This window comes from Pichia kudriavzevii, chromosome 5 (genome assembly GCF_003054445.1).
Source record: "Pichia kudriavzevii chromosome 5, complete sequence".
NCBI lineage: Eukaryota > Fungi > Ascomycota > Pichiomycetes > Pichiales > Pichiaceae > Pichia > Pichia kudriavzevii.
The window spans coordinates 277,536-302,844 of record NC_042510.1 but is presented as its reverse complement, the minus strand read 5'-3'; the positions used below and the strand labels follow the sequence as shown (position 1 = coordinate 302,844).

Genomic DNA, 25,309 nt, shown 5'->3' with positions numbered 1-25,309 from the left:
TACATACAAGCTACTTAACATTCATTTCTTAATTATATTTACAATAAAATTGTCATACTTTTTCTATAAATATCTATCCGTATAGATAACTGTTTATTAAAATTACGTTCAACATATGAACTATAAAAATAAGTGACACTCTTCATTCAGTAAGACAATAGCCCTTTCGTACTCAATCATCGAGGTAACCATATGGTCGAGGAACGTTTTCTTCTCGATTAGTTGCAGCTCTTTTAGGTAGTCAAAACATACATCATTTCTTAATTTCTGCCCCTCAAGCCACCACATCCTCTCGTCCTTAGTTTTTTCATCGGCATTACTCATGTTCCAAGCTCTTTCAATTCCTCTTAATTCCCTCCATTTTTCGATCGCTACAAATTCACTTTTCAACCTTCCACGCAATGGTCCAGGTAATGCTTTAGTGTTTTCAAATTGCACCAATGAATTTATTATTTTGAATTCTAAACTTGAAGGTCGTGAAGTTTCATTATAGGGATTATCCAATGAAGCGTTATGTATGAAATTGACAGTGTTGACTAAACGAACATCAAAGTCACTCTCGTTGTAGGGAGTGTTCAAAAAAATTGATCTTCTATATTTATAGTCTTGTCTCAATCTAATTTTTGCCAAAACAACCAATATTTGCCGGAAATGGTTATGTATTTGAATATACTTAACGAGTCTCACAACATTGCGATATGCGGCTAGCAGCTTTTCCCTACGTGATATATTGTGCCGTTGCAATACCGACGTTGTTAGACCATCAGGCCCATATATTCTCTTCAAAGGCGACGTTGTATAGAACAGCTTCTTTGTCGGTGTAATGAATACCTTATTATTTTTCACCAAACTCATTGTCCTTTATTCCGATAACACACACAAAGATCTTGAGTTCAAGATTTGGAGTATTATTAGGGACCTATTGACTATTCCTTCCTAGGGCCTCTCCACGTCTCCGTCTACTTTTTTTTTAAGGTGAAAAACTCAACTGTTGTTGGGATTGCTCACGTGACCACGCCTACTATAGAATTTAAGGTTTTCCACTGGTGTCAATAATCAGACGATTTATCTTTAACGGGTGGTGGAGTTGGGTGTTACATATAATCCGTTAGACGTTAACAATAATACCGTTTTATGAACTTTCATATTTTATGGGATCCAACGATTGATTGAAAAATATTATGAATAGTGGCTTGATCAGAAGTAAAGCCTTGACGTACTCCAGTTTTTGGAACTTGGGAGTTTCATACATAAACGTGCCAACTAACATTAAGCCCGGAGAAGTATTAGTTCATGTGAGGGCAGTATCTGTGAATCCATTTGATATTATGATGCATAAACTCAGTTTGTTCTTTATAGGATCATTTAAAAAAGTGACTGGGTGTGATTTTGCTGGAGAAGTTGTAAAAGCTGGAGAAAATGCACCATTTAAAGAGGGTGATTCTATCTATGGTTGCAGACTTGCTCCAATGTCCATCAATGGTACATACAGTGAGTATATTATTGTTGATCCAAAGAAGTGTATTTTTTGTGATAAGATTCCAGAAGGTATGATATACGAACAAGCAGCGTCAATACCTTGTGTATCAGCTACAGCATATGGTGCATTGAAAATGGGTATCAACAGAATATGCCCTACTATCAAAGATGACCTCGAAGGTTCATTGAAAGGCAAGAATATTTTAGTAATTGGAGCAGGAACCTCGGTGGGATCCTACGCAGTCGAAATGGCCAAAAAATACATGGACGCCAAAGCTGTTGTTGTTACATGTGGAACAAGATCAGAGCAGAGGTTAAGAGACGCAGGAGCAGACTTGGCTCTTGATTATCATGATGGTGATTTGAAAAATGTCAATGAAATTCTCAAGTATGTGAAGGACCACGGCAAATTTGATATGGTATTAGACTGCGTTAGAAATGAGGTATATTACGATTATGCGGATATTATTTTGAAGGCTCCATCTGATAACGGAGCCTTTGTTCAATTGTATGGCTCGAACTCGATGAATTTGTTCAATTGTAGTTTATCTTCAATAATTTTTCCAAGCTTCAAATCAATTAAATATAAGTTGATGCATTTGTTGGGAGTTTACAAATCTCCATTGTATGTCTATAAGTTAGCTTATGACTCCACCTTCGGTAGCGTCATTGATACTATGTGGAGAAAAAAGTTACTAGATACACCAATAGATAGTATTTTTAGAGGTTGGTCTCAATATGATCTTGCTCTTCATAAGGTAGCTACAGCCAATATTTCGGGAAAAGTTGTGTGTATTTTGTAGTATAGAGACTTTTGCGGTACAGCTTTCAATGTCTGGTTGCCAGGCAATATTTTTTTTCGTTTTCATTAAATACATATATAATATTATATAGCAAATATATTCCAGCAACTCAAGCTAAGTTGAAGCCACAGAAAAGTTACATGTGAGTCCAGAGGAAAAAGGTTCGGCATAAAATCCTTCATAGAATTTCCTTCTGAATAATTAAACTGTAGTGAAAAAAAAAAACTTGACCGCATCGGCATTAAAATCGGAGTTGAGCCCCTATCGGGACTCGGAATTAAGCCCTACTAAGAATGAAATCTTTTTCTTGCTTCGATAAGCATTGATCTGGCTGACTTTATTTTCCTTCTATTTGAATAGCCAAGATCTCTCAAAAACAAATTTTTATCTTAGATGGTCTTTATCTTTTTCTATGTGGCAACCAGGTATCAAAAATCATCAATTACACTATAATGTCCGCAGATCTTTGCATAACAGAGAATACGTTGAAAATAAAGGCAGTTACTTAGAAAACATCATCCGATCTCTTAACTGTGAAAGAGTTGTACATTTCTATTACCCCAGATTTCATCGTGAAACCAAGTGAACTATTTATCAAGGTAAAGGCAACATCTTTGAATCCTGTAGATTGTCTTGTTAAAGGTTTTTCATATGGGTTTACAGGCGGAGATAAAGTTATAGGTTGTGATTTTGCCAGCATTGTCCTTAACGCTGGGTCACAAACTAACTTTAAACCAGGTGACCATCTACTTGGGTGCCTTGAAGTGTTTTTCAAAGTGGGCTCTTGTTCAGATTACATGCGATTTGATGTAAATACTACGCGTATTCTTGAGATGATCCCAGAAGGTATGAAGTTCCAAGAGGCGGCGTCACTTCCAATAGTTTCTGGCGCCGCTCACCAGTGCTTGATAAATCACCAAAGACACATTAAAGGGTAAAAATGTTTTGGTTTTGGGGGCAGGTACTTCAGTTGGTGCCTTCACCCTTCAGTTTGCTAAGAGATATTACTTGGCCAGCAATGTTGTGGGTACATGTTCTCCACTTTCAGTTGAGAAGGCACAAAAGTATGGGGCTGATATTTTCATTAACTATAATAATTTTTCCGCTTTTAAAATGGATAAACTTTTAGCCTTTCTCAAGGACAATGGTAAATTCGATATTATTGTTGATACTGTGGGGGATGAATCTGTTATGGATTATTTCTCCCAACTACTAAAGCCAGCAGAAGAGTATGGTGTTTACACGCAAGTTGCTGGGTCTAAGGTCATTGATTATAGTAATGTAAGGATAACAGATTTACTCCCTAGCTGGAAAAAAGTTTGCAAGAGGCTGAAGAGCAACCTTGGTATGTTTGATTTCAAAATTGTCGAAATTTTTCTTGCTAGGAACCAAGGATACATTGAAATTGTCAACCAATTAGGGGAGGAGAACCCTTTGGATTTCAGTATTGACTCTATTAACGATGCTTATACGGAATCACAAAAAGCTTTGGAGATAGTTGCACCAGGAAAGGCCAAGGGTAAAGTCGTATTACAATTTTAGGATGTGACGCTTTTGGGGAAACTGTGATTGCTTTTTTGTAAGTTTTGATCCTATTTGTATTTTCTATTTTATAGCATACGAAATTTAATAAAATGCTTATTTTCTCAAAAAGGATATTATGTTGAAACTTACAAACAAAAGTTATTTAAGAGTGTCACTCTAATAATGGTGGTTTAGGACGAATGGTTATAACTTTAAGAGAATATCATGATAAAACAGCCTGTCAAAAGTGTAAACTAAGAAACCCCGGTGTACTATACTGCCTGTTATAACGATTTGAGGATTTTAAGGATTCCATCTTTCAACTTTTTTCCGAAAAGACTATAATTTCTTTTCTGCTTAGGTGGAACAGGAAGAGCAACTGGTCAATAAAGCTGCCTGCTTATCATTATCCAAGAATCCAGATGGCAAAACAACTTAATATTCTGACCGCGGGGTTTATCTAATCATAGAGGATTTTGTACCGAAATACAATCTAAGAAGAAGAAAACTGTACTAATTCAGTTGAATTCTAATTCTAAACAAAACTGCAGCATTACAGGTCTGCTTCAACAGCAAGAGTATCGGTTGACCACTACCAGGATCTAATGATGATGATGTTTTTTTCAGAAAAAAACCAACGGCAGCAAAATCTGTTAGAAACCATTGATTCGATGTCTTTGAAAGTACAGTATGAATCATTTGGCGACATTGTAAAATTAAGATGTCAGCCCCATTATTTATTTTTACAGTGCTGGCCTTTAAAGTACAACGTATTACGAAATATTCTTTATGAACTTGGTTTCAACTTTATTCGAAACTACCTTTTTTTAGCAGTATTAGTATATCTGAAGAATTTTTTTGAGGCAGCCAAGGTTACTGATAGTTATTTGCTAACATACTCATGCATTTGTTGCAAGAACGCTTGTTACAAGGCGCCTAGTTAGCTTTGATAACTGGATATTCCTGAGAAAGTTTTGTAAATTGCAGATCCGAGCCAATTTATTGACGCCTTTATGAAAGTCTTTAATTGATCATATAATGTTGTATTGCAGAAGTGAACACACAAAGTACTGTTTTCTTTTTAGTTTAGAAGTTCCAAAAGATATAAGTTCAGTTATCGCTCATTCAGACCAAACCTTCCATTTGCATTATCTTGTTGAAGAACGAATAGCAGGAGATTACGCGTAGACTTTTCATGTAGTAATCTAACATAGAGCAAAGACGTAAGGCTACTTTGAAGGGCACAAAAATTTGAATTTTAAAATTAAACCTGGATAATGCATTGATGCTATACATGATGCCTGTGCAAAAAATCAGAGAGGAACGGCTATACCTACATGTGAAACCGACAAACAAAAAATTTGATAATTTGTGCCTCTTGATTTTTGAAATCTTTATTTGCAAAGTACTTATAACCACTTGTTAGGATTTGAAAGAATAACATACAATTTAGTAAAAATAAGATTACAAATATAAAATTACATTGTTAGAAAAGAACGATAACTTTCTCATGTTTTTCAACAAGTTCCGAAATAAGATTTATATCATTTCCATCTGCAGAAACAATAATCAACCTGTCTAGTTCAGAAAATGTTTTCGTTTCATCAGTTAAGAATGCACTAATAGACTTTCCAGTGTCAAGTTTACTAAGGGTATTGGTTTTATTGGTAATGGTGAAATGAATCTTACCAAAAATTTCATCATTGTCTTTGATCCAACTCGATATAATATCGTTAGTCCGGGATTCAGGTTCGATGTTATCTAAGATGACTTTACCAACACTTAGGTCTTTACCTTTGACAAGAATCTCAAATAGGTGCATAGCTAGCTTATCATTTTTCGTCAATTCAGGGTGGTTGAGAAATAACGTCACGCTTGAGATTTTAAGAGCAGTTGGATTCAGCATGGTATCCTCTGAGAATCTGCCATTCGCTTCTTTAGTCCCCATATCTGCATGGTCATTTTGAGTAAATAAAAACTGCCCATTATTGATGAAAATACCTTTATAATAGTTCAAGTGTTGACTCTCTTTTATTATATCCCGAATGTTTTGTATGGAGAAATTCTTTTTTGTCATGGGCAACATAAATAAGTTGTTGTCGGAAAAGGAAGAATTATCTAGTAGTGTTTCTAAATAGTTTTCAGGTAAAGAGTATAATATCTCAGATGTAAAGGGAATCCTGTTATAGTGACAAAAAATACTGAAAACACTCAAGGTTGAATTTAGTGAGGTATATCCATGTTGATTTTCATCTTCATTCATCATTGAGGCATGTAATATATCCGCTGTTCTTTCAGTCAAGGTCTTCATATTGATTGCATGGATAGGTATCTGAGCGTTTTCTAACAATATGTCGATAATTAACATACCTGTGGATAAGCTATCAACATCATCCACAGCTAAAATAAGCTTATCTATTACAATATCTTCTTTCTCTACCAATATAGTTTCTTTGTCATTAACTGCTGTTTTCTTTAACTTCTCATTTGCTGCTTCTTGGATCCAAACCTGAACTTTTTCTCTGTATGAAGCAGGATATGCATATAACGTCAATGGTGTTGTTAGAAACGTTGTAATGATTGCCATAAAAATGAACATAGAATAAGTTTTTCTAGTAATAATATTAGCGTTTAATCCAACTTGCAAGACCACAATCTCAACAATTCCTTTACAAGACATCAATACACCGACGGTCAATGACTCTCTCCAGAACAAGCCTCTTAATTTAGATGCAATTAGGCCACCTGAGATTTTTCCTACCATTGCTATCACTATAAGACCAATAGCCCAGCCCCAATCTGCGCCAGACCTCAACAGACCTAAATCAACACTCAATCCAGCAATACCAAAATATACTGGGACAAATATAATATTCACTAAATCCTCGATCCTTGATGTTAAGCCTATAACATAATTGTTTTCTCTTGGAACGATTGCACCTATTAAAAAGGCCCCAAAAATAGGATGGACTCCAATTATATCGGTGAAAAACGCTGAAGCAAAAACCATCACTAAGATAAGTGTCATTGCGGGTCTAGAAGGTTCATTGCTGCCATCAAATTCCTTAAGACAATTTTTCAAGAACCAATTCAAGGTAATCCGGACAGGATAACATATGAACAAACACCAGCCAAAACATACCAACACAATATAGAGTGTGACTAGAGAATCAGACGCATTTGCCAATGTGACACTCAAGGCCAACATGACCCATCCAAATAAGTCATTAGTGATACCCGCTGCTAGAACAACAGTACCCACTCTATCTTTAACCAATCGTAACTCTGTTATAATTCTAACTAAAACAGGAAACGCAGTAATACAAAGAGCTACCGCAATGAATACCATGAAGGTTGTAAATTTAATCTGAGGTAACCCGTCCGCATTTTCTCTGTATTCTTTCCATAGCCCGATCGCACATAGACATCCAAGACCGAAAGGAACGGCCATATTGAACAAACCAACAGAGACGGCCGTAAAAATGTGCTTCTTGATAAACTTGACATCGACTTCACAACCAACAATGAACATCAATAGACAAATTCCAATATTTGCAACTAATGTTAGGCCTGGAATCGATTCAGGAGGGAACACATATTTTGTAAAGTTTGGAATTCTACCAAGAGCTGTGTGCCCCAAAATAACGCCAGTTAAAACTTCTGCAATAACCCTGGGTTGTTTGATTTTACTTAATGGATAGTTCAACACCAAGGAGAATGTTATTATTACAATCAATTGGAAGAAAAACATCGTGTATGGCGAAGTGGTGGAATACTTCAAGGGGTTCATCCCCGCTATGATACCACTAGAGTCTTGTGCCATGACTTAATTGTGCAACTGGATAATAAATCTCTCTCAACAAAGAGGCAATGGAGTCGTTTGCCCTTGTTCATACACTCTCGGTCATGTGTATCTGACAAACCCAATTTCAGTTTGTCTCCTCAATGCCTGTCTTAATATTAATTAACTTCAAGAAAAACAGAAAGGGGCTCAGCATATACCGAAATAAAAGAAAAAGGAAAAAAAAAAAAAACAGTTCCCGTGTTTAGGTAAGCTATAACTGACGCACAGCCTGAAAAGGGTTCTATTTAAGGTGAAAAAATATCAGGCCATTGGCTAATCTGTACGATTCAAAGTTATAGTCAGCTCGGGAAAAAACTTATTTACCCTAGATTTACTTGAAAAAGCTTATCATTCAAAGGTATATACAGTTAGCCACAGTGGTTAATATAGAACAATGCTTGGAGCACCTATTAACATTCAAAAGTGGATTGAGGCGAATGAGGACAAGTTGAAACCTCCTGTTAATAACTACTGTCTACAAAATGGTGGGTTTACAGTCATGATTGTTGGTGGTCCAAACGAAAGGACTGATTATCATATCAACCAGACTCCAGAATGGTTTTACCAATACAAAGGTGACATGCTCTTGAAAGTTGTAGATAATGGGGAATTTAGAGACATTCCTATTAAGGAGGGCGAGTCTTTCCTCCTACCACCAGATACTCCTCACAGTCCTGTTCGTTTTGCAAATACTGTTGGAATTGTTCTTGAACAGGACAGACCAGAAACAATGATGGATAAAATGAGATGGTATTGTAAGAATTGCTCTGAAATCTGTCACGAGGAAGCATTCCATTGCCATGATTTAGGCACTCAAGTCAAAGCTGCAATTGACAAATTTGATAATGATATTAAATTGAAAACATGCAATTATTGTGGTACTGTCAATAAATCAAGACCATAGTTAGCATATTATGCTTTCAAAACAAGGAGGCAAAAAAAACCAGCTTTTTGTAATGACTTACGAACTATGAATATCAAATTAATGAACGACTTTATTGTAATTTACAATACTTAATCTTAGAATACTCTTTTTATAATATAAACGGAAGACCCAGTTTTCAAGTTAGTTGAACGCAGTAGCCAGCCAATTGTATAGTTTATCATAAACAATTACATTGGCGTTATCATGGCGAATAGAATGATCTGAATCTGTGAAGACATGCACATCATAATTCTCAATTCCGGCAATATCAAATTCATGCAGCAATTGTAAAGTGTTTTGGTAATGCACATTATCATCTGCTGTACCATGGATAACTAGAAATTGCACGACCTTGCCGAATGCCTCAAAATTAGATATCTTTGCATCTTCATATTTATTATCTTCAGATAGTACTCCCATGTATCTCTCTGTGTAAATAGAATCATACAACTCCCAGTTGGTCACAGGTGCCACTGCAATACCATATTTGAATGTTTTTCCTTCATCAAATTCCAGCGACTTTAAAGTGGTAAAACCACCATAGGACCATCCCCATATTGCGACTCTTTCCTTATCTATATAAGATTCTCTTTCGTTCATGTAAATTATTGTTGCCTCAGTAATATCGCTCGGCTCCCAATATCCAATATTGTCTCTAGCCCATCCTCTATATTCCCATCCTGATCCTCCGGTACCCCTTGGATCAATATATAGAATAATAGCATCTAGGGAAGAGGAAACAACTTCTTCAAAGCCATAATTAAACTCACAGCTGACCTTCTGTATACCAGGTCCTCCATATACGCTGACTAAGATTGGATATTTCTTACTTTCGTCAAAATCTTTAGGTTTAACTTCGATTACATTAACTGTAACATCATCGTGTAACTTGATTGGGATATACTCTTTGGTTGGAACTTCGAAATTTTTCAGAGTTTCTTCGACTTTTTCAACCTCATTTAATGTTGGAATTGAATCATAGTAGTCGCCATCTAAAAGTTTATCTAGTTCAACGAGCTTTTGAGTAGGTAATTCTGGACCGCCATACTTGATGACCCCCCACTTACCGGTTTTAGATACATCCAATGAATAATGATGTATTTTGTCTAGTTCTGTTAAACCAGTCAAAATAGTGCCATCCAAACTAACCCTGTAAATTTGCCTTTGCAAGGAATTTCCCGATGTTCCAATAAAATAAACTTGCTTATCTTCTGCATTATAACCAACCACACCACCAATGACATCCCAATCACCAGAGGTTATTAGATCACCTTCAGAGTCAAAAGCTGACTTGAAATGTGCTAAATGGTCATGTTTCTCATGCACAACATTATCGATGTAGCCCAATTTATCAGGTAAAACATAAATTGCACCATTATTTTTATACCAACCGTTATATTCATCTGTGTTATAAGCTCTTACGACTTTTGTTTTGTTTTCCTTGACATCGAAAACGCAAACCTGAATCTTTCTACTTGATCTATCTGTCCTTTTGAATAACAATTCATTTTCACTAATCCACGTTGTTTGGTAAATAATAAAATCTTTGCCCAAAAAATCAGAATCTTTTTCTTGGTCCTCAGGCTGTTTGACTTTTATTATCTTAGAGCTTTCAATGTGATAAACATATAATGAAACCACCGGGTTAGGAAATCCTGGTTTGGGGTATTTAAGTTCAAGAATCTTCGGATACTTGTTATCACCAAACAACTCAAGATTATATACGGGGACATTTGTATCATCCCATTTTATAAATGCAAACTTTGAGCCCTTGTTATCCCAATAGATAGCTCTATCAGATGCTAAAACCTCTTCTTCATAAACCCAATCAGGTTTTCCATTTAAAATATTTGCCCCATCACCATCTTTTGTGATTTGTTTAGATTTTCCAGACTTCAAATCTTTCAAAAACAAATTGGAATTATAATTAAAATAAACAAAGTGGCCATCAGGAGAAAACGCAGCATATGAGATTTTTAGGGGTACAATTATTTCAACGGAGTCAGATTTTTTGGTAGTATAATGAACAGGGGTTACTTCTTGTGTTTCAGCATCCACGATCCAGTATCTTGCAAGTGACGAATGTCTCCAGACATCCTCAGATTCAGAAGATACAATGAATTTCTTGAGATCTTTTGTTACAGAAACTAGATGTGGATTCAGCATATTTCCCCCATATTGTAATTTAGACAGCTCTAAAATACTTCTCTTGAAAGATTTGTCGGAAGCCATTTGCAAATACACCATGCCTTCTGATTGATGGAGATAATATCCGGGGTCACCGTTCTTATGTTTTGGGACATTAACATCATCTTTTTCATCATTCTTCCCACGACCTTTGTCGTCTTCTTTGTCATCGTCTTTGTCATCGTCTTTGTCATCGTCGTTGTCATCGTCTTTGTCATCGTCTTTGTCGTCGTTTTCACTACGCTTAGACCGACTACTGTCTTCTGAAACTTCTTTTGTTTCATTTGTTTCGTCGTAATCAATAAAATTTACATTGTAATCGAATACCCAAAATTTCCCTGATCTCATATCATCCAAACTCATTTTAGCAAGATTTTGGACATCATTTTCAGGCAAACCTTTTTCACCACTATCACTTCCGGAATTCTGTTTTTCATTGTCATACGGGTATTCCGTATTACCATCGCCATTGCCTTCATGAACGGCACCACCTGGTAAGCTTGCATCACCTCCTGAATGTCCGGCAAATAGCATTAGGGCAAATAACACAATTGCTGTAGAAGCCATGAAAATTCCAATAATTAACTTTCTTCCCTGGTAAGAGTTCAATAGATTGAGGAACTTCTTGATTTTTCTTTTAATTGAGCTTGCCATTGACTCGGGCTGACCAAGAAATGAATGTCCAGTCTTAGAAAGTCCCGGATAGTAATCAATTTCTGGATTTCCATTTTCAATATCCATGTCCATATCAAAATCATCAATATTGTCATGAATAATACCATCGTCAGATTCATTACCAATTGGGTAATCAGATTCTAGACTGTGACCTTTTATCACAGTATGATCATTCATATTGGAATAGTCTTACTACTAGTATGTGGCACTGCTGCTTCTTCACAATATCTTTCCAAAGTTTCCTTCGGAAATAAACGTGAAACATCACGGTCAACAGGAACGGATACCAGCTTGGAATAGGAAGTTGGTCAAGTAAACCATCGACGCGTCGCTCAAAAGAGTTTCTAGATGTTAAGCCGTAGCATGAAATATTGAAAAAAAAAAAATTTGTTTTCTTCATTTAAGCTATATGAATGGGTTGACCATTAAGAGAGAAAACCGATAGCAATACAGACTATTGAAGACCCGTCATGTCCTCTACATTGTTTGATGATATATTTAACGTTGAATCTACAGATTCGGCAAGATACGATCGTGTAACCAGAATAGTTGCGAACTCGACTTCTTCGCCAGACACCAGAATAACTCTTGATATCAACCATGAACTTTTCCCAGTTAGTGAGAATGATACATTAACTATTACATTAGCTAAATCTTTAAATATAGATGACTCAAGTGCAATGGATACAGATGACTTGGTGGGAGCTAATGGTTCATGGAGACCACCAAAGCCTGACCAAGTATCTCTAATGAATGATTACGATTATGTGATGCACGGCACTGTTTACAAATTCGAAGAGGGTAAAGACGACAAAATTTCCGTATTTTGTTCATTTGGAGGGTTGATTATGTGTTTAGAAGGTAATTACAGAAATCTTGTTGGCCTGAAGCAGGAAAATTTGTACATTTTAATGAGAAAATGATTTCATGGAATTTATAACATGCACATGTATACCTTTCTATTACAAAAGTCTTTCTAAAAAAAATGTAAACTAAAGGAAAAAAAGAATATCTAATTTTGCTAGATTCCATCTCTAATATCCCATTCACTGGTACCTATTTCCCCACCTTTTTTTTCGAAATTTTCCATCATTTTTGCCCTTTTCTTTTCAGCCTTTGCAACAAAGTCATCCCAATATTCATCGTGCATGTAATCAAAGTTGACATCACCACCATAATTATATGCCAATTGTTCAGGTTTGATGAATTGATCAAAAGGTTCGTCGAATTTACATTTTTGCTTTGTGTATGGATCAACAAATGGCCAGCAGAGCTTTAAAAAAATGTTGACTAATGTTGGCATATTGATAAACAGTGCACGTCCTAATCTTTCTGGGTAATGATACTGCAAAATATATAAAATTGATTTACCAAGACTGACTGGTGGAACTTTTGGATCTTCAGTACAAGATTCCGGATACTTTTTAAAATCAACACAAAGGCACAATTTGTCTTGGCCCTGGGGCATAAAGTCAATTGTTCTTTCTAACATAAAGATCAAAAACTGAATCTGCCTATCGGATGCTTTGGTATTTCTTTTACCGTTGTACAAATGTAAACACGGTCTTTTCTCATCATCAAAGCCGAAAACTAGATGTTTACCTGTCTCGTTCTCAACTTCAACTGATTCAGGTGTAATCTTATCCCATTCACCACCTCCGATACCAAATTCCCTTCTCCAGGCAATGGATCCAATGATTCTCTTGATTGCCTCTTCCTGTTTCCAATTACATGCTCTTAGGTACCTTAGCAGACATTGTTTTGATAACCACAACTTTTCATATTTATTTAATGGCTTCCAGTCGGATTTCGGACAATCTCCCTCCTTTACAGGATACAGATCTGTTTCCTTGAAATGCTTGAGAACATTGTTGTATATCTCTTCATGCTCCTCCTTCTCGATGTCCTCATATTCGGGCGTATGTTCGATCGACGTTGGGGGTTGGTCAAAAGTCTTACTAACAACAGCTTTGCTGTCATCGACTTTCCATTCCTTCACAGGCCCAGTATTTTTTCTTCCAAAGCCAAACATAATATTTAGGCTTCAAAACTTGTGTCTATTATACCAAATAAAAAAAAACAAAAATCTCTCATTTTATAATATATATATGTAAAGAACTACACCTTTTCTAGGAGGTTAGCTAGAAAATAGGCTTGAAAAATAAGACAGAATTTGTAACCGGGCGCGTTTCAAGTTGGCCGGGCTTAATTCTATTATTGTGTTCTATTATTCAAGTTTCCTAGGCTTTGTAAAGAATGAATCAAATAGATAGTCAAATGCCTCCTCAACAGGCTTATCAAACAGATAAGGAAGGAATGGAACAATTCCCAAACCGAGAGCAACAGGTCCAAATGTTTTCAAGTTTTTGCTTTTCGCATTCTTAAATAATAGGGAGGAATATCTAACGGTCGAATGGATAGTGAAGGCTGGTAGTCCCATGGAGGCAACACTCTGGAAGAGTGCTCTCTTCACACCAAGAACTTTCCAATCCAAGTCATCGTATGCCATAGCAGCAACTGGATTGGCCAATGGGGTATCATCCCATGGCTTCAAGCCGGGTTTGTAGCGGCCTTCTTGACGTAGTTTCGCCTTCCAGGTTTCATATCCCACATCTCCCAAGAGATATGCCCACGAGATCCCGTACCCAAGAGTAACCAATTTCGGATGTGCTACGGGTCTAAATGACTCCCCAATATCAGAAGTGTATGCCACGTATCTGTGTGAAGCTAAGAGAATAGTACGGATACGATTTGCATAGGCACTATATCTAAGGGCACTCTCTGTGGAATCGGTATTATCCTTATTATCAACTTCTCCAATATTAGGGATCTTTTCAGTAATTGTTTCCGAAACTGACTTACTCATAACTATTGGCTTGGTGGTGGAATGTAGCTGCAAGGAAAAGGAAAAGAAAAGCAGGTCCGGATTTAACAACTACAAATGCACGTCCCCGCCACCTCGGAATTTATATCCTCAGCAAACACATCAAGTTTATCCACCCCACGAATGCAGGAGACCAAAACTCAAGTTAACTACTACACCGGACAGTACAGCAATTCTAGTCTTCTTGTCAAAGATCCCTCCCACATCTAAGAATAGTAGGAGTAGAGCCAGACCCCCAAGAGCAAATCCAATACACACAGCAAAGAACATGTCCTTATGTGATTGCAAGTTTTGCTGAAACATCAGTTGTCGCACATTCACCATATTTGTATTTGAGTTGCTGTTCACATTGGCATTCACTCCATTACGGCCATCATCGTCGCCATCTACATTAGAAGCATCTCCCGCTGGATCGGAGGTGGACAACCTAATGTTTGCTGGGAACTCGTCTATTTCATTATTGACGCTACTGTCTATCCACCGATCTTCTAATTCTGTAATTTGTTCCTGGGTTGCATTTCTTGGAAGGTTTGCACCGTGTAATCTAAAAAACTGATCACGCAGATCTTGAATATCGGAAGCACTGAACCCCTGCGAGAGTAATCTATCAAACCCCTTTGGAGCATCAGTTGTACTTTTGATAGGTTGTTGATCAAGTTTCTCCTCTTCTGCTACTTCTTTCTCTGTTAAGTCGTCGCCAATAATGCAGTGGAAATAAATGTTGATCTTCTCTTTGGGATTATGGTCATTTACACCATTGTCTTCATCTAGATTCTTTTGCAAATAGGCAATTTCTTTGGAGAAGTTTGTATGCGACTCCAATACACGACCATTATGTAGCAATTTCAACCTCTTCTTGGCCAATTCGGGATACATCTTCCTGATTTCGTTTCTGATGTATCCAATGGGGACATTATTGACCATGCCAGGGTTTGCATGGATGTCCAGCTGTATTACGGTGTCCTTGAGTCCATTGACATACCGCACAACAAATTGTACCGTCGTCATCGTTACCTCAATGCGATGTCCAGATTGTTCTAAAGGCGTTCCAAAGCATTTGTCTACTGATATCCAGCAATTTCTTAGAGATTGCCTAGCTGAGCTTTGGAAACCCTCAAGACTTATTCAGACTGAGCAGAAATTCATCAAAACGCGCGAGTATAAAAGGGAGCAAACTCCCCACTCTGGAGTTGGAAGACAATAATATCTTTGGAAATCTTCATTTAACATAATCAGTGCGGCAAACCAGTGCTTTACGTGTTGCTTTGGCTGTTGTTCAGTATAGTGTGAAGCGTCATGCACGAGGTGAGATTAATGGGGCTGATTACCCTGAACCGTCTTAGTGCCTATTTGCTGCATTTCTAATGTCTCTCGAGATTTTAGAGTTACTTGCAGTGGAGGGCCGGTGGGTTCGTACAATTACTAACGACATAAAAATGTAGATTTAGTATTTATTCGTTTATTTAATGTTTGGTTTGCTATTTTATTTTTGACGCTAATGACTGATTAGAGTATACGTTGGTCAAATAAACGCTTAATATTCTTAGATGGCCTTTTTCGTTTGAACTGTTGCCGCCTTGAGAACACCAGGCAACTCCTCAGAGCCACAGGAAACAAGTAACTTGATACCTCCAACGATAGTGACTAATAAGACCAAACTGGTCCAAAACAAAAGATTGAACTGGGAGGAGTAATCAACCTTCTCACAAGCTGCGCCGGTCCAGTATGTAGTTCTCTTGTTGTCGTCTCTTGTTGGCAAACATTCACACTGGTAACACGATCCGACTAAGGTACAAGTTCCGTGTCCTGAACATGATTCTGTAGATTCAATGCATTCTAACTGGTTCTTGTAACATGCTCCTTGGAACTTCTCTGCAGAAAAAATGTCTTCTTCGGATCTCTTGTTGAGCATTTGAGGAGATATATGGTGTGATTTACGCTCTCCATGCTGTGGCTTGTCTTTTTTGTGGTGTTCCTTGTGGTGTTCCTTGTGGTGTTCCTTGTGTTGAGGATTACGGTGTGATTTCAATTTCTTTTCACACTTGACACTCTTCAATGACTGATCAAGCGGTAAAACAACCAATGTAGTCGTTACTGTTTCACCAACCTTCTCCAGTTTTTCAACCAATAACTTGGATATAATTTTCTTACATGTTTCGTATGTTTGAGTTGAGCCTGTCTTTTTGAAAATAGAAATTAGAGAATCGATATTAACAATTACAATACCTTCTTTAACGTTGTTTTCCAATTCTTCGTTAAGGAAAAAGTCTAATTGGGTGATTTCGTTAATAAAAGAACTATCATTAATCAAGTCCAATGATCTTTTATCAATGCTGATTTTCAGAATAGATTCGGAATTTGAAGGAGCAATGCTTTCCTTGACATTCCTCCACATTGATTGTAATTTGTGGTCTTCCTCAAAATGAAAGTACTTGTTCCATATAGATTCCAAGTAAGACACCTTCTTATTTGAATCGCTTAAAATGGAAATCTCGTTGGACAAGCTACTCATTTGATATCCGGCCTTTTCCTTCAATTGTGAGAGCTGCTCAGGAACCTTCTGTAAGAATGACTTGAACTTTGAAGATTGTCTGTCGTCCTTGAATTTGACTTTATAAACGGGCTTTACGTCATATTCTTTTAAAAATTTGGATGGTTTGTCGACACCGTTGATAATGATAATTAGCTTATCCTTCTCATAGTCATTGCCATCTTCCTTCTTGTTTCCTAGCATGACATTCTCCAAATCTTGGACTTCGGCGATGTTATAGAATGGTGAGACGCCAAAATCGTAGGCTAGATTCAACGTTGCATCAGTTTGTGGGATTGTCTTTATATGTTTATCCTTTCCATCATTACACCCATTATCAAATCTGAAGACAGCACCTTTTTCAATTGCAGTGACTGTGTTCACTAATGCCAATGCACTGACAAGAGACGTTAGCTTCATTGTTGTGGCCTGGGCTTCATTCTTTGAAGGAGCATCTAAACTACACTCTGTATCCGATATACCACAATTATACATCAAGGGGAAGAAAGGCAGCCAGCAACCTCCTTCTTAAGATTGCGGTGTACGGATGCAATTTTTTGTTGTATGCTTATATATAAAATGCATGAGTCAAGGTTATCCATTGGTGAGAGCAGGCTATTTCTCTGAATTGGCACAACACTAAAACGCCATGTCGTTAGGTCCAGCCATACCAGAGGAGATCCGAAAGATCAGAGAGGAGAGATTTATGAAAGAGAAAGAAAATGGTAAGGGAAGGGTAGAAGAAGCGGGAAACACTCTTAAGTTGAAACGATTTTTCGATACCTCTAAATCTGTCAATGATGAATTGAGAAACGAAATAACTAAAAACATCAAGTCTATCAATGAGAGATTCGAGTGAGTTACATAGAAGAACTGTTTTTCTTTGATATTGCTATTACTAAATATTATACAATCACTCTATCTTGGTACGTTTACTACTTTTGGAGTCTTTGTCTCCACGGTTGTTAAACACAAACCCGTAGTTTGAGCAGACCACTACCTCGTTGCTATTCTTCACAGGTTTCGAATTGCTCCACGAGTTGATGATGCGGACCTGTTTGGATTCGGATTTACCGTCTTGCATATTTATTTACCGCTTGCTGCCTTGGCCTTTGTTGCCTTGGCCTGTTCTCTTAAACGCTCCTCCTTTTCAAGTGTCCTACGGTCGCCTTTCAACAACTCTAGATGACCAACCCTACTGCTGATTAGCTTTTCCGTACTGCTGATCAATTTTGCCTGGTGTTGCTTTGTAAGTTTTTGAACTTGTTTCTCCTTTGTGGAAACGTGCTTGGATTTGTAGATCTTTGGCGCTGCCGCCTTTGGGTTTTTCTGGTGTTTAGTCACACGTGCTGCCTTCTTTTTAGAAAGCTTTAGGTTACCTTGAGCCATGTGTGCCAATAGAGGTTAGAGTAGGATTCAGTTCAGGATATGCCAGCAAAAACTTCTTCAAATTATTTGTATTAAAATTTGATATTGAAAAAATAGAAAAAGCAGAAAAAGGAAAAAAAAAGGAAAAATAAAATTCTTTACTGTTAAAGTTTCGTAACACATTAAGCGAGTTGAAGGGAGTATAATTTTTATTGTGTAATGCTTGAACAATCCATGGAGACATGGATCTATCCACTTGGTAGGTTCTGCCGTCTACAGTCAGAAATCAGTTTAGTTTCTCAGTTTATTTGGCTGCTTCAATGGTTTTGTTTGGGGGTTTTCAAGTGCTTGTATACATGTAATTATAGCCACAACAACATACTGCCGTGTCGTGACACCTTTTTAGTTAACACATGGTACAGAAGAAGAATATCCTCAGAAAGAGTTATAAGCATATGCAACCAACATGGTTCAAGAAGTACAGTATTAGACGTAGTTGGGTCCGAGGAAAAGTACACTTTACAGATCTAATGACGCCAGGTTGGAGACACTGTATATATATAGGAATCAGTACTTGAGGGTTTGGACGTCGACGCCTTCAATGGCATCATCATCTACAAACCAACAGATACCCCCCTTAACTTTTGAAACCAACCTGTTGGTAATAGCACAGGGTAGTTGGCTGTTTTCGTTTCCAAAAATCTCTTTTAGAGCTTCCTGCTTGCTTGCACCAGTGGCAACAAAAGCTAGTGTAGTACATTTAGCAAGATACTTGAATGTCAATGTGATTCTCCTTGGTGGTGGCTTTGGAGAATCATGAAGCGCAGCAACATCAAGCTCGTTCTCCTCCAACAACTTGTGGCCTGGGAACAAAGAACATGTGTGGCCGTCTGGTCCACAGCCTAGCAAGACCAAATCCAGTCCGGATTCAGGCAACTCAGATGCATATGTCTGGGCAATCTCACCATCCGTAGTGTGATCATCCGGATGAATTAAATTTTCGTTGATTGTAACAACCGTTGGCCCAACTTTCCCTGCATGGGCGAGTTTCTCCAAAACCTCCTTTTCAAAAGCACCAAAATTGGAATCGTTGTCACTCAATGGTACAATTCTCTCATCACTGAAATAGATTACCCACTTATCCCATTTGATATCTTTGTTGTTCAGTAAGCCTTTCCCTAAAATACCTATTAGTGAACCACCGCTAATAGCAATGTTGAATTTCTCCTTGGTTGCAAGAACCGAATCCTGTTGTGAAACTATAAACTTTGCCAATGATTGAGCTATCTCATCATTGTTGGAATATGAATAAACCTTGACCATTGTTCTAGTGTGTATATCTGATTAGCGATAGTTTGTTTGATGAAAGAACTAGAGGTACATGAGCTCAATTTCGCCTCTCAAACAGCTCCCCCACCCATTTTTAAACTTTAACGCGAGTCAATTGTTCATTATCTTCCAACTGAGAGATATCAGCCCAGAATGGACATGTCCTTACATTTACAAACAAGTCATAAGCCAAACTCTTACTTACAAATATACATATTTATGTTATATAAAAACAGTCCTATTTATCCAATGAGTTATATTCGTCACTATTATCCAACATATGGAAAAAGTTGGTTCCATCAAACCCTCTTGTCACATCGATGTCGATCTGATCTCGAAGTTCACCGTTGTCATTTAGTCCTTCAAGCGTCGTCAACTCTTTGATTTCCCAATCTGATTGAAGCATATTCTCTATTTCGTTCCTTTGATTGTAACTTTTAACACTCTTTGTACTCATCACATCATCAATCATTCCGCCTAGTTTGGCCTTGATGTTGTCTCCGACCCCTGGTGTTGGATTCTCTGGAATACCTGTAACCCTCCGGATAATTTCTCTTCTCTCACTATCCGAAACTTCTTTCTTGACGCCTCTCCTGAATTCTTTGCTTCTAACAGAATGACCTACACTCATGCCAACTTTAACTAGAGTTTCCAATTTTTTGTTCGAATTGGATAACAAATCACCATCCCATACCATTTTTGGCATATTCGAGTCCTCTCTGCTGTTTCTAAAGACAAGTATAACTGTTGAACCACCAAATTTGAAATACCCCAATTCTTGGCCTTTTTTAACAATATCATTCACCTTGACAGATAGGATAATACTGCCAACCATCATTGCACCAACCATGACTAGTTCGACGTCCCCGTACTCTTCAGTTTCAAGGGTAATTACAGTTCTAACATTCTCACCAAAAACATCCAATGCAGATCTGATTGCCATCGGATTCACTGTATAATAAGAACCGTGGATATGATTGATTTTAACTATTTTCCCATTGAGTGGAAGATGAACACGGTGGTAATCTTGAGGAGCCAACCTGAAGATGGCAATTGAATATTTGAATTTAACTTCCCCGGTTTCTTTCCTACCCAGTAGTTTATCAACGGTAAATCCGTTACCTTTAATCCACAAGTTTTTAGCCGACGAAATGTCATTGAAAACAATCAGTCTAGAATCAGCCACTGATACAATTATCTGGTTGTCCGTACCACCTTCAAGGGGTCTTGCATCTGATTTCAGTTTCCGGCTGAAAAATTCATTGAATGTTCTATAGCTAGATAAGTCTGGATTTTCACATTCCACTAGTGTTGATTTTAACCCATGAAATTTGACAAATTCCTCAATTTTAGACTTGGAGCTAGGCTTATCATACTTGGCACCCTGTTTAATCGAAAGGGATCTCAACATTTTCTTGATCTTTTCGCTGGAATTATCAGACTTGACAGACTTATATAACAACCTAATACCTAACTTGACGAAAACCGAAATTTTCTCCTCCAAAACTAATCCAGTAACTCTATCTTGGACCAAAATGTGGGCGTTATTTCCACCAACAGTTAATCTACCGTAAGCTATATGAGCTAAGATTTTGACATACCATCTCCTTGATGCATGGTTTGAAGTTGTATAGTGTTTATGTAAAAACTGACTTGGTTTTAAACCCATCCGACAAATAGACAAATGCTGAAGCGCCGATGCATGTTTTTTATCAAGTTTGTGACAATATGGACACCTAGTTTTAGTTGGATTGAAACTATGGACTAGGCCTGCCAAGGTACTGACTGGAACATACTTGAACCTTATTGAGAGCTCTGGCATATAATTCTGGGTCTTTAAAAGCTTTTTCGAGAGTGCACGATCGGAGAAACTTAGCGGTAACTTCTTGTAAGTCCAAGTATCATTACTATTATGTTCGGATTCATTGATTAGATCACCAATTTCCAGAGATGTAGAGCAGATATCATCATTAAATGTAAAGACATCAAAATCATAGACGGAAAGTTTCAGCAGAAATTTCAAAGAGTACTTACTAACTCGAATATTGATTAGCTGGTTTTTCCATGATGGATTGAGTGCATGCCTACAAACGTTTGTTTTGTAGATCTGTTTTGAGAAAGAGACTACGACAAATGGATCCATATCATAGCCCAGTTGTGTTTTTTTCTTGAAAGGCGGCAATCCTGTGGCTGACTCTATTTGAAGGATTAGAAATCCATCGGTGTCTTCATGATACAGGTCTGGATTTGAAGTTGATATATCAATGTTTGAGTTTGTTTTGGAACTACCCTTTAACGAGGGCTTCAAGAAATTAGGTATGGACTTCTTCTTCGAACATGTTGAATTTGGACGTGATGGTGGAGATAGTGAATTCAAAGACGCGAAAGATTGGTTTGTACTTGAGATATCGGAGGAAAAATATGATGGTAGTGAGGTTAGGTCGCTCTGAGGGGAATAGGGAAGTCGCAAGGTAGTGAAATGATTCGTTATTTCTTCTTCTGTCCTTTTGTCAGAAGAGTCTATGCTGAAATTTAAATCAAGGTGAAATTCATTGAGAGTTTTTGTAAAATGGGAAACCTTCTTTGAACCCAATTCCAGCAAATTTTTCAGTGATATAGTTTCTAGAATTGAGCTAGTTTTCTCATTTTCTAAATATACCACAGCTTTGATGGAATCGTTATTTAATTGTAACCTTTGAATGGATGCCAGATTGCAGATTGATACTTCAAACTTCACAGTGTATTCACTCAAACGATTTTTGGAAATGTCAAAAATAATAGACGATGTCAAGTGATCCTTCAGAATGGATACGTCTTTGATCCGACAATCTCCAAGGGTGCCATTCTCCAGCCGTTCTTGAACACTAAACACAATGGGGATCTTCACGCCCGATGAGACAAGCTGGTTGTTGAACACCTGTTGCGTGGCATGGTCCATGACTAACGAGGGAAATGGAACGAAAAACGGGCTGCAGTATGTGAGATAAGTTGTAATGTGTTACCAATAACGCCAGTTAGAGTTCAAATGGAAGAATTTGAGGAGGATGTGATACATATATGCATACACATACATACACATATACAAATATACTTATATATGTGCGTATATATGTCAGAGTAGGTTCAAACTTATATCTGTGATTGCGTAAATGTCAGCGTATATGTATAAACCACGATGGGTACTGGAATTTTCCCGTAGAGTTGCTCCATTGGTATTTCCGTGTGTAGGCTTAGCCTCCAGTGGCAGTGATGGATGACATGGCGGAGGAAAAACAAAAAAATTCGAGTCAGCAATCGGTGGGTGAATAACTTCCGTTCACGTTTACGTAAACATGCCGATTGTTTCTAGAGATTGGAAGTTTAGATTGGCATAGAAGAAGTGGGACGCCAGTGGGATTATCCGTTGTAGTGCTGCACGGGAGGAGAAGGAGAAAGAGTAAGAGAAGGAGAAGGAGAAAGAGTAAGAGAAGGAGAAGGAGAAAGAGTAAGAGAAGGAGAAGGAGAAAGAGTAAGAAAGAGAGAAGTAGAGATTTTGTTATTGCACATAAATGAGTGGTGTTTCTCCAGTAGAGACAAGCAATGTCTCAGCAAGTGCAATTGAGTGCCAATGCAAGAACTTCAATGCAAGAAGGTCAATGCAAGAACGTCCATGTGTATTTGTAAGAAATTGTATAAAAAATTCAAAGCTGAGCCCCCATTTCTTGTCTTTCATTTTTTTTTCTCCATCAACATTTTGCCCTAACAGAGGGGCGAAACAACCTTCCTAAAGAGGCAGGCCAATTCCGCGGACGTCCCAATGGAGCAATTTGATTCTTATCATGGTACATGAGGTTGGAAGATGAAGATTGCAATGAAACAGGCAACAAGAGAAGGGAGATGGAAGTACACTTTTTAACCGTAATAAGTATGTAGTTGAAGAGCGGGGGCCAATTATAAATAGAAGGCGTGTTCCCGGGCGTTTACAATCACAGGAGTCATGTAGAGTGGTCTCTTGAACATCAAACAAAACATTAATAACTATAGAAACATAGACTCTAAAAGATTATCATGGCTACCGCTGTTGCATCACCTAAAGTCCAACCATCGGCACCACCATCCGATGGTGCTTCCTTGGAAAACGTCGTTGGAATGCATACACTTCCAGCATCTTGGTGGATTTCTGAAAAAGTTTTAGAGTTTGAAAAACGGGCCATTTTCGCCAAATCATGGCTCTTTTGTACTCACAAGAGTAGATTTGCAAAGGCAGGTGACTACTATGCCTTCAATCTGTTAGGATGGAACTTTTTTATTATCAGAACAAAGGAGGGCGAATTCAAGGCGTTCCATAACATTTGCAGACATCGTGCATATCCTGTTGTTAGAAAGCAACAAGGTTCATCGACTATCATTGGATGTAAATATCATGGCTGGTCATATGATACCAATGGTAAATTGAAGAAGGCACCCCAGTTTGACAATGTTGAAGGGTTTGATCCTGAGGCAAACTCATTGTATGCAATTAAAACTCATGTCTCTAGACAAGGTTTGATTTTTGTCAATTTCGACAACACCGAAGACGCCCAACCATTTGAGGAGTTTTTTGCTGGATTACAAGAGGAAATGGACGAATATGATTTTGGAGATTATGAGTATCATATGTCGTATGAGCTCGATGGTCAATTCAATTGGAAGACTTTGATGGATGGATACCAGGAATGTTACCATTGTCCAACCGCACACCCGGGCCTTAATCAGGCATTTAAGATGGAGACTTACAAGGTTGTCCCTAAGGGTAACTACTGTAGACATTATGCGAAAATCACCGAAATGGTTGACGAGGTGATTAAGGAGGAGGAGGATCCGGATAGGGAATCTTCTTGGTTTGGGTTTGGCAAGAAAAAGGAAGCCCCAAAGAAAGTTACCAAAAAGAGGGAAAACCCAGGTGGGGAATTCAATGGATTGTGGTGCTATCTCTTCCCAAACAATGGCGTCAATTGTTATTCTCCTGCTTGGTATTCCATCCGTGTTTTGCCAATCACCGCCAAGAGAACCATCTTACAGTACGATATCTATACAAAGAAGGGGTTAAACGACGACAAGAAGAAAGAGTTTGTTGATTTTCTTCAGCAAGTTGAGATTGAAGATTATAACCTCTGTGAGGCAACACAAAAGAATTTGAACAATGGAATCTACAAAACCGGTTATTTACATCCAACGAGGGAGAGAGGAGTTTTACATTACCAAAGTCTTGTTCGTGATTTGGTTAAGAAACACTATGCCATTGAGGAGGCAGCCGGCCATCCAGTGAACCCTGCAGCCTTGTCGGCATCACAGAGCAAGGATGCAGAAGAACTGGAGAAGATGTGTGCTGGCATTGAATGTATGGGATCTACACCGGCTGAAGGTCTTGAATGGTAACAACTACAACCACATCATGCCAAGCGTATATAACTGACTAGTTCTCTCTTTGTTTACTCTGTTTATCTATTTATCAACATTTACCTTGTCTTGTTGTCTTGTTCCTCTGTCTTTTTATGTATCCTTGCAATTATATAACAGTTTAAAATGTCCGAAACGAAACTTGGTGAGAAATAAACGACAGATACAGCTGAGCCCCGCGTTAATGACGAGGAGTCACAGCATCTGCGGAACGAAGGATGAAAAATTGGAAAAGCGCGTGGAAAAAATAACGGGGGGGGGGGGGGGGGGGGGGGGGGGGGGGGGGGGGGGGGGGGAGTAAGAAAAACTGTTGTCACTCCCAGAAGGAGAAGAAAAAGGAAAA

The 25,309-nt window shown here is 37.9% G+C and overlaps 14 protein-coding genes across 14 annotated transcripts; 4 read left to right on the top strand and 10 right to left on the bottom strand.

Moving 5' to 3' along the window:
• Positions 1–120: 120 nt before the first annotated feature.
• C5L36_0E01500 (uncharacterized protein) lies at positions 121–855 on the bottom strand (the record flags this gene model as incomplete). The annotated part of the gene is made up of 1 exon (XM_029467703.1): positions 121–855. The coding sequence occupies one exon, from the start codon at positions 853–855 to the stop codon at positions 121–123; it is 735 nt and encodes a 244-aa protein (XP_029323563.1).
• Positions 856–1,181: 326 nt separating this feature from the next.
• On the top strand, positions 1,182–2,282 carry C5L36_0E01490 (uncharacterized protein; the record flags this gene model as incomplete). The annotated part of the gene is made up of 1 exon (XM_029467702.1): positions 1,182–2,282. One exon carries the CDS (start codon positions 1,182–1,184, stop codon positions 2,280–2,282), a length of 1,101 nt encoding a protein of 366 aa, XP_029323562.1.
• Positions 2,283–5,292: 3,010 nt separating this feature from the next.
• Positions 5,293–7,629, bottom strand: C5L36_0E01470 (uncharacterized protein; the record flags this gene model as incomplete). Its single annotated transcript, XM_029467701.1, has 1 exon — positions 5,293–7,629. The coding sequence occupies one exon, from the start codon at positions 7,627–7,629 to the stop codon at positions 5,293–5,295; it is 2,337 nt and encodes a 778-aa protein (XP_029323561.1).
• A 415-nt stretch (positions 7,630–8,044) lies between these two features.
• C5L36_0E01460 (uncharacterized protein) lies at positions 8,045–8,554 on the top strand (the record flags this gene model as incomplete). Its single annotated transcript, XM_029467700.1, has 1 exon — positions 8,045–8,554. One exon carries the CDS (start codon positions 8,045–8,047, stop codon positions 8,552–8,554), a length of 510 nt encoding a protein of 169 aa, XP_029323560.1.
• A 162-nt stretch (positions 8,555–8,716) lies between these two features.
• Positions 8,717–11,614, bottom strand: C5L36_0E01450 (uncharacterized protein; the record flags this gene model as incomplete). Its single annotated transcript, XM_029467699.1, has 1 exon — positions 8,717–11,614. The coding sequence occupies one exon, from the start codon at positions 11,612–11,614 to the stop codon at positions 8,717–8,719; it is 2,898 nt and encodes a 965-aa protein (XP_029323559.1).
• A 293-nt stretch (positions 11,615–11,907) lies between these two features.
• C5L36_0E01440 (uncharacterized protein) lies at positions 11,908–12,360 on the top strand (the record flags this gene model as incomplete). The annotated part of the gene is made up of 1 exon (XM_029467698.1): positions 11,908–12,360. The coding sequence occupies one exon, from the start codon at positions 11,908–11,910 to the stop codon at positions 12,358–12,360; it is 453 nt and encodes a 150-aa protein (XP_029323558.1).
• Positions 12,361–12,458: 98 nt separating this feature from the next.
• C5L36_0E01430 (uncharacterized protein) lies at positions 12,459–13,469 on the bottom strand (the record flags this gene model as incomplete). The annotated part of the gene is made up of 1 exon (XM_029467697.1): positions 12,459–13,469. One exon carries the CDS (start codon positions 13,467–13,469, stop codon positions 12,459–12,461), a length of 1,011 nt encoding a protein of 336 aa, XP_029323557.1.
• Positions 13,470–13,664: 195 nt separating this feature from the next.
• Positions 13,665–14,303, bottom strand: C5L36_0E01420 (uncharacterized protein; the record flags this gene model as incomplete). Its single annotated transcript, XM_029467696.1, has 1 exon — positions 13,665–14,303. One exon carries the CDS (start codon positions 14,301–14,303, stop codon positions 13,665–13,667), a length of 639 nt encoding a protein of 212 aa, XP_029323556.1.
• Positions 14,304–14,429: 126 nt separating this feature from the next.
• Positions 14,430–15,329, bottom strand: C5L36_0E01410 (uncharacterized protein; the record flags this gene model as incomplete). Its single annotated transcript, XM_029467695.1, has 1 exon — positions 14,430–15,329. One exon carries the CDS (start codon positions 15,327–15,329, stop codon positions 14,430–14,432), a length of 900 nt encoding a protein of 299 aa, XP_029323555.1.
• A 535-nt stretch (positions 15,330–15,864) lies between these two features.
• C5L36_0E01400 (uncharacterized protein) lies at positions 15,865–17,346 on the bottom strand (the record flags this gene model as incomplete). Its single annotated transcript, XM_029467694.1, has 1 exon — positions 15,865–17,346. One exon carries the CDS (start codon positions 17,344–17,346, stop codon positions 15,865–15,867), a length of 1,482 nt encoding a protein of 493 aa, XP_029323554.1.
• A 591-nt stretch (positions 17,347–17,937) lies between these two features.
• C5L36_0E01390 (uncharacterized protein) lies at positions 17,938–18,240 on the bottom strand (the record flags this gene model as incomplete). The annotated part of the gene is made up of 1 exon (XM_029467693.1): positions 17,938–18,240. One exon carries the CDS (start codon positions 18,238–18,240, stop codon positions 17,938–17,940), a length of 303 nt encoding a protein of 100 aa, XP_029323553.1.
• Positions 18,241–18,786: 546 nt separating this feature from the next.
• Positions 18,787–19,542, bottom strand: C5L36_0E01380 (uncharacterized protein; the record flags this gene model as incomplete). The annotated part of the gene is made up of 1 exon (XM_029467692.1): positions 18,787–19,542. The coding sequence occupies one exon, from the start codon at positions 19,540–19,542 to the stop codon at positions 18,787–18,789; it is 756 nt and encodes a 251-aa protein (XP_029323552.1).
• A 244-nt stretch (positions 19,543–19,786) lies between these two features.
• Positions 19,787–22,486, bottom strand: C5L36_0E01370 (uncharacterized protein; the record flags this gene model as incomplete). Its single annotated transcript, XM_029467691.1, has 1 exon — positions 19,787–22,486. One exon carries the CDS (start codon positions 22,484–22,486, stop codon positions 19,787–19,789), a length of 2,700 nt encoding a protein of 899 aa, XP_029323551.1.
• A 1,109-nt stretch (positions 22,487–23,595) lies between these two features.
• C5L36_0E01360 (uncharacterized protein) lies at positions 23,596–24,945 on the top strand (the record flags this gene model as incomplete). The annotated part of the gene is made up of 1 exon (XM_029467690.1): positions 23,596–24,945. One exon carries the CDS (start codon positions 23,596–23,598, stop codon positions 24,943–24,945), a length of 1,350 nt encoding a protein of 449 aa, XP_029323550.1.
• Between the last annotated feature and the right edge of the window lie 364 nt (positions 24,946–25,309).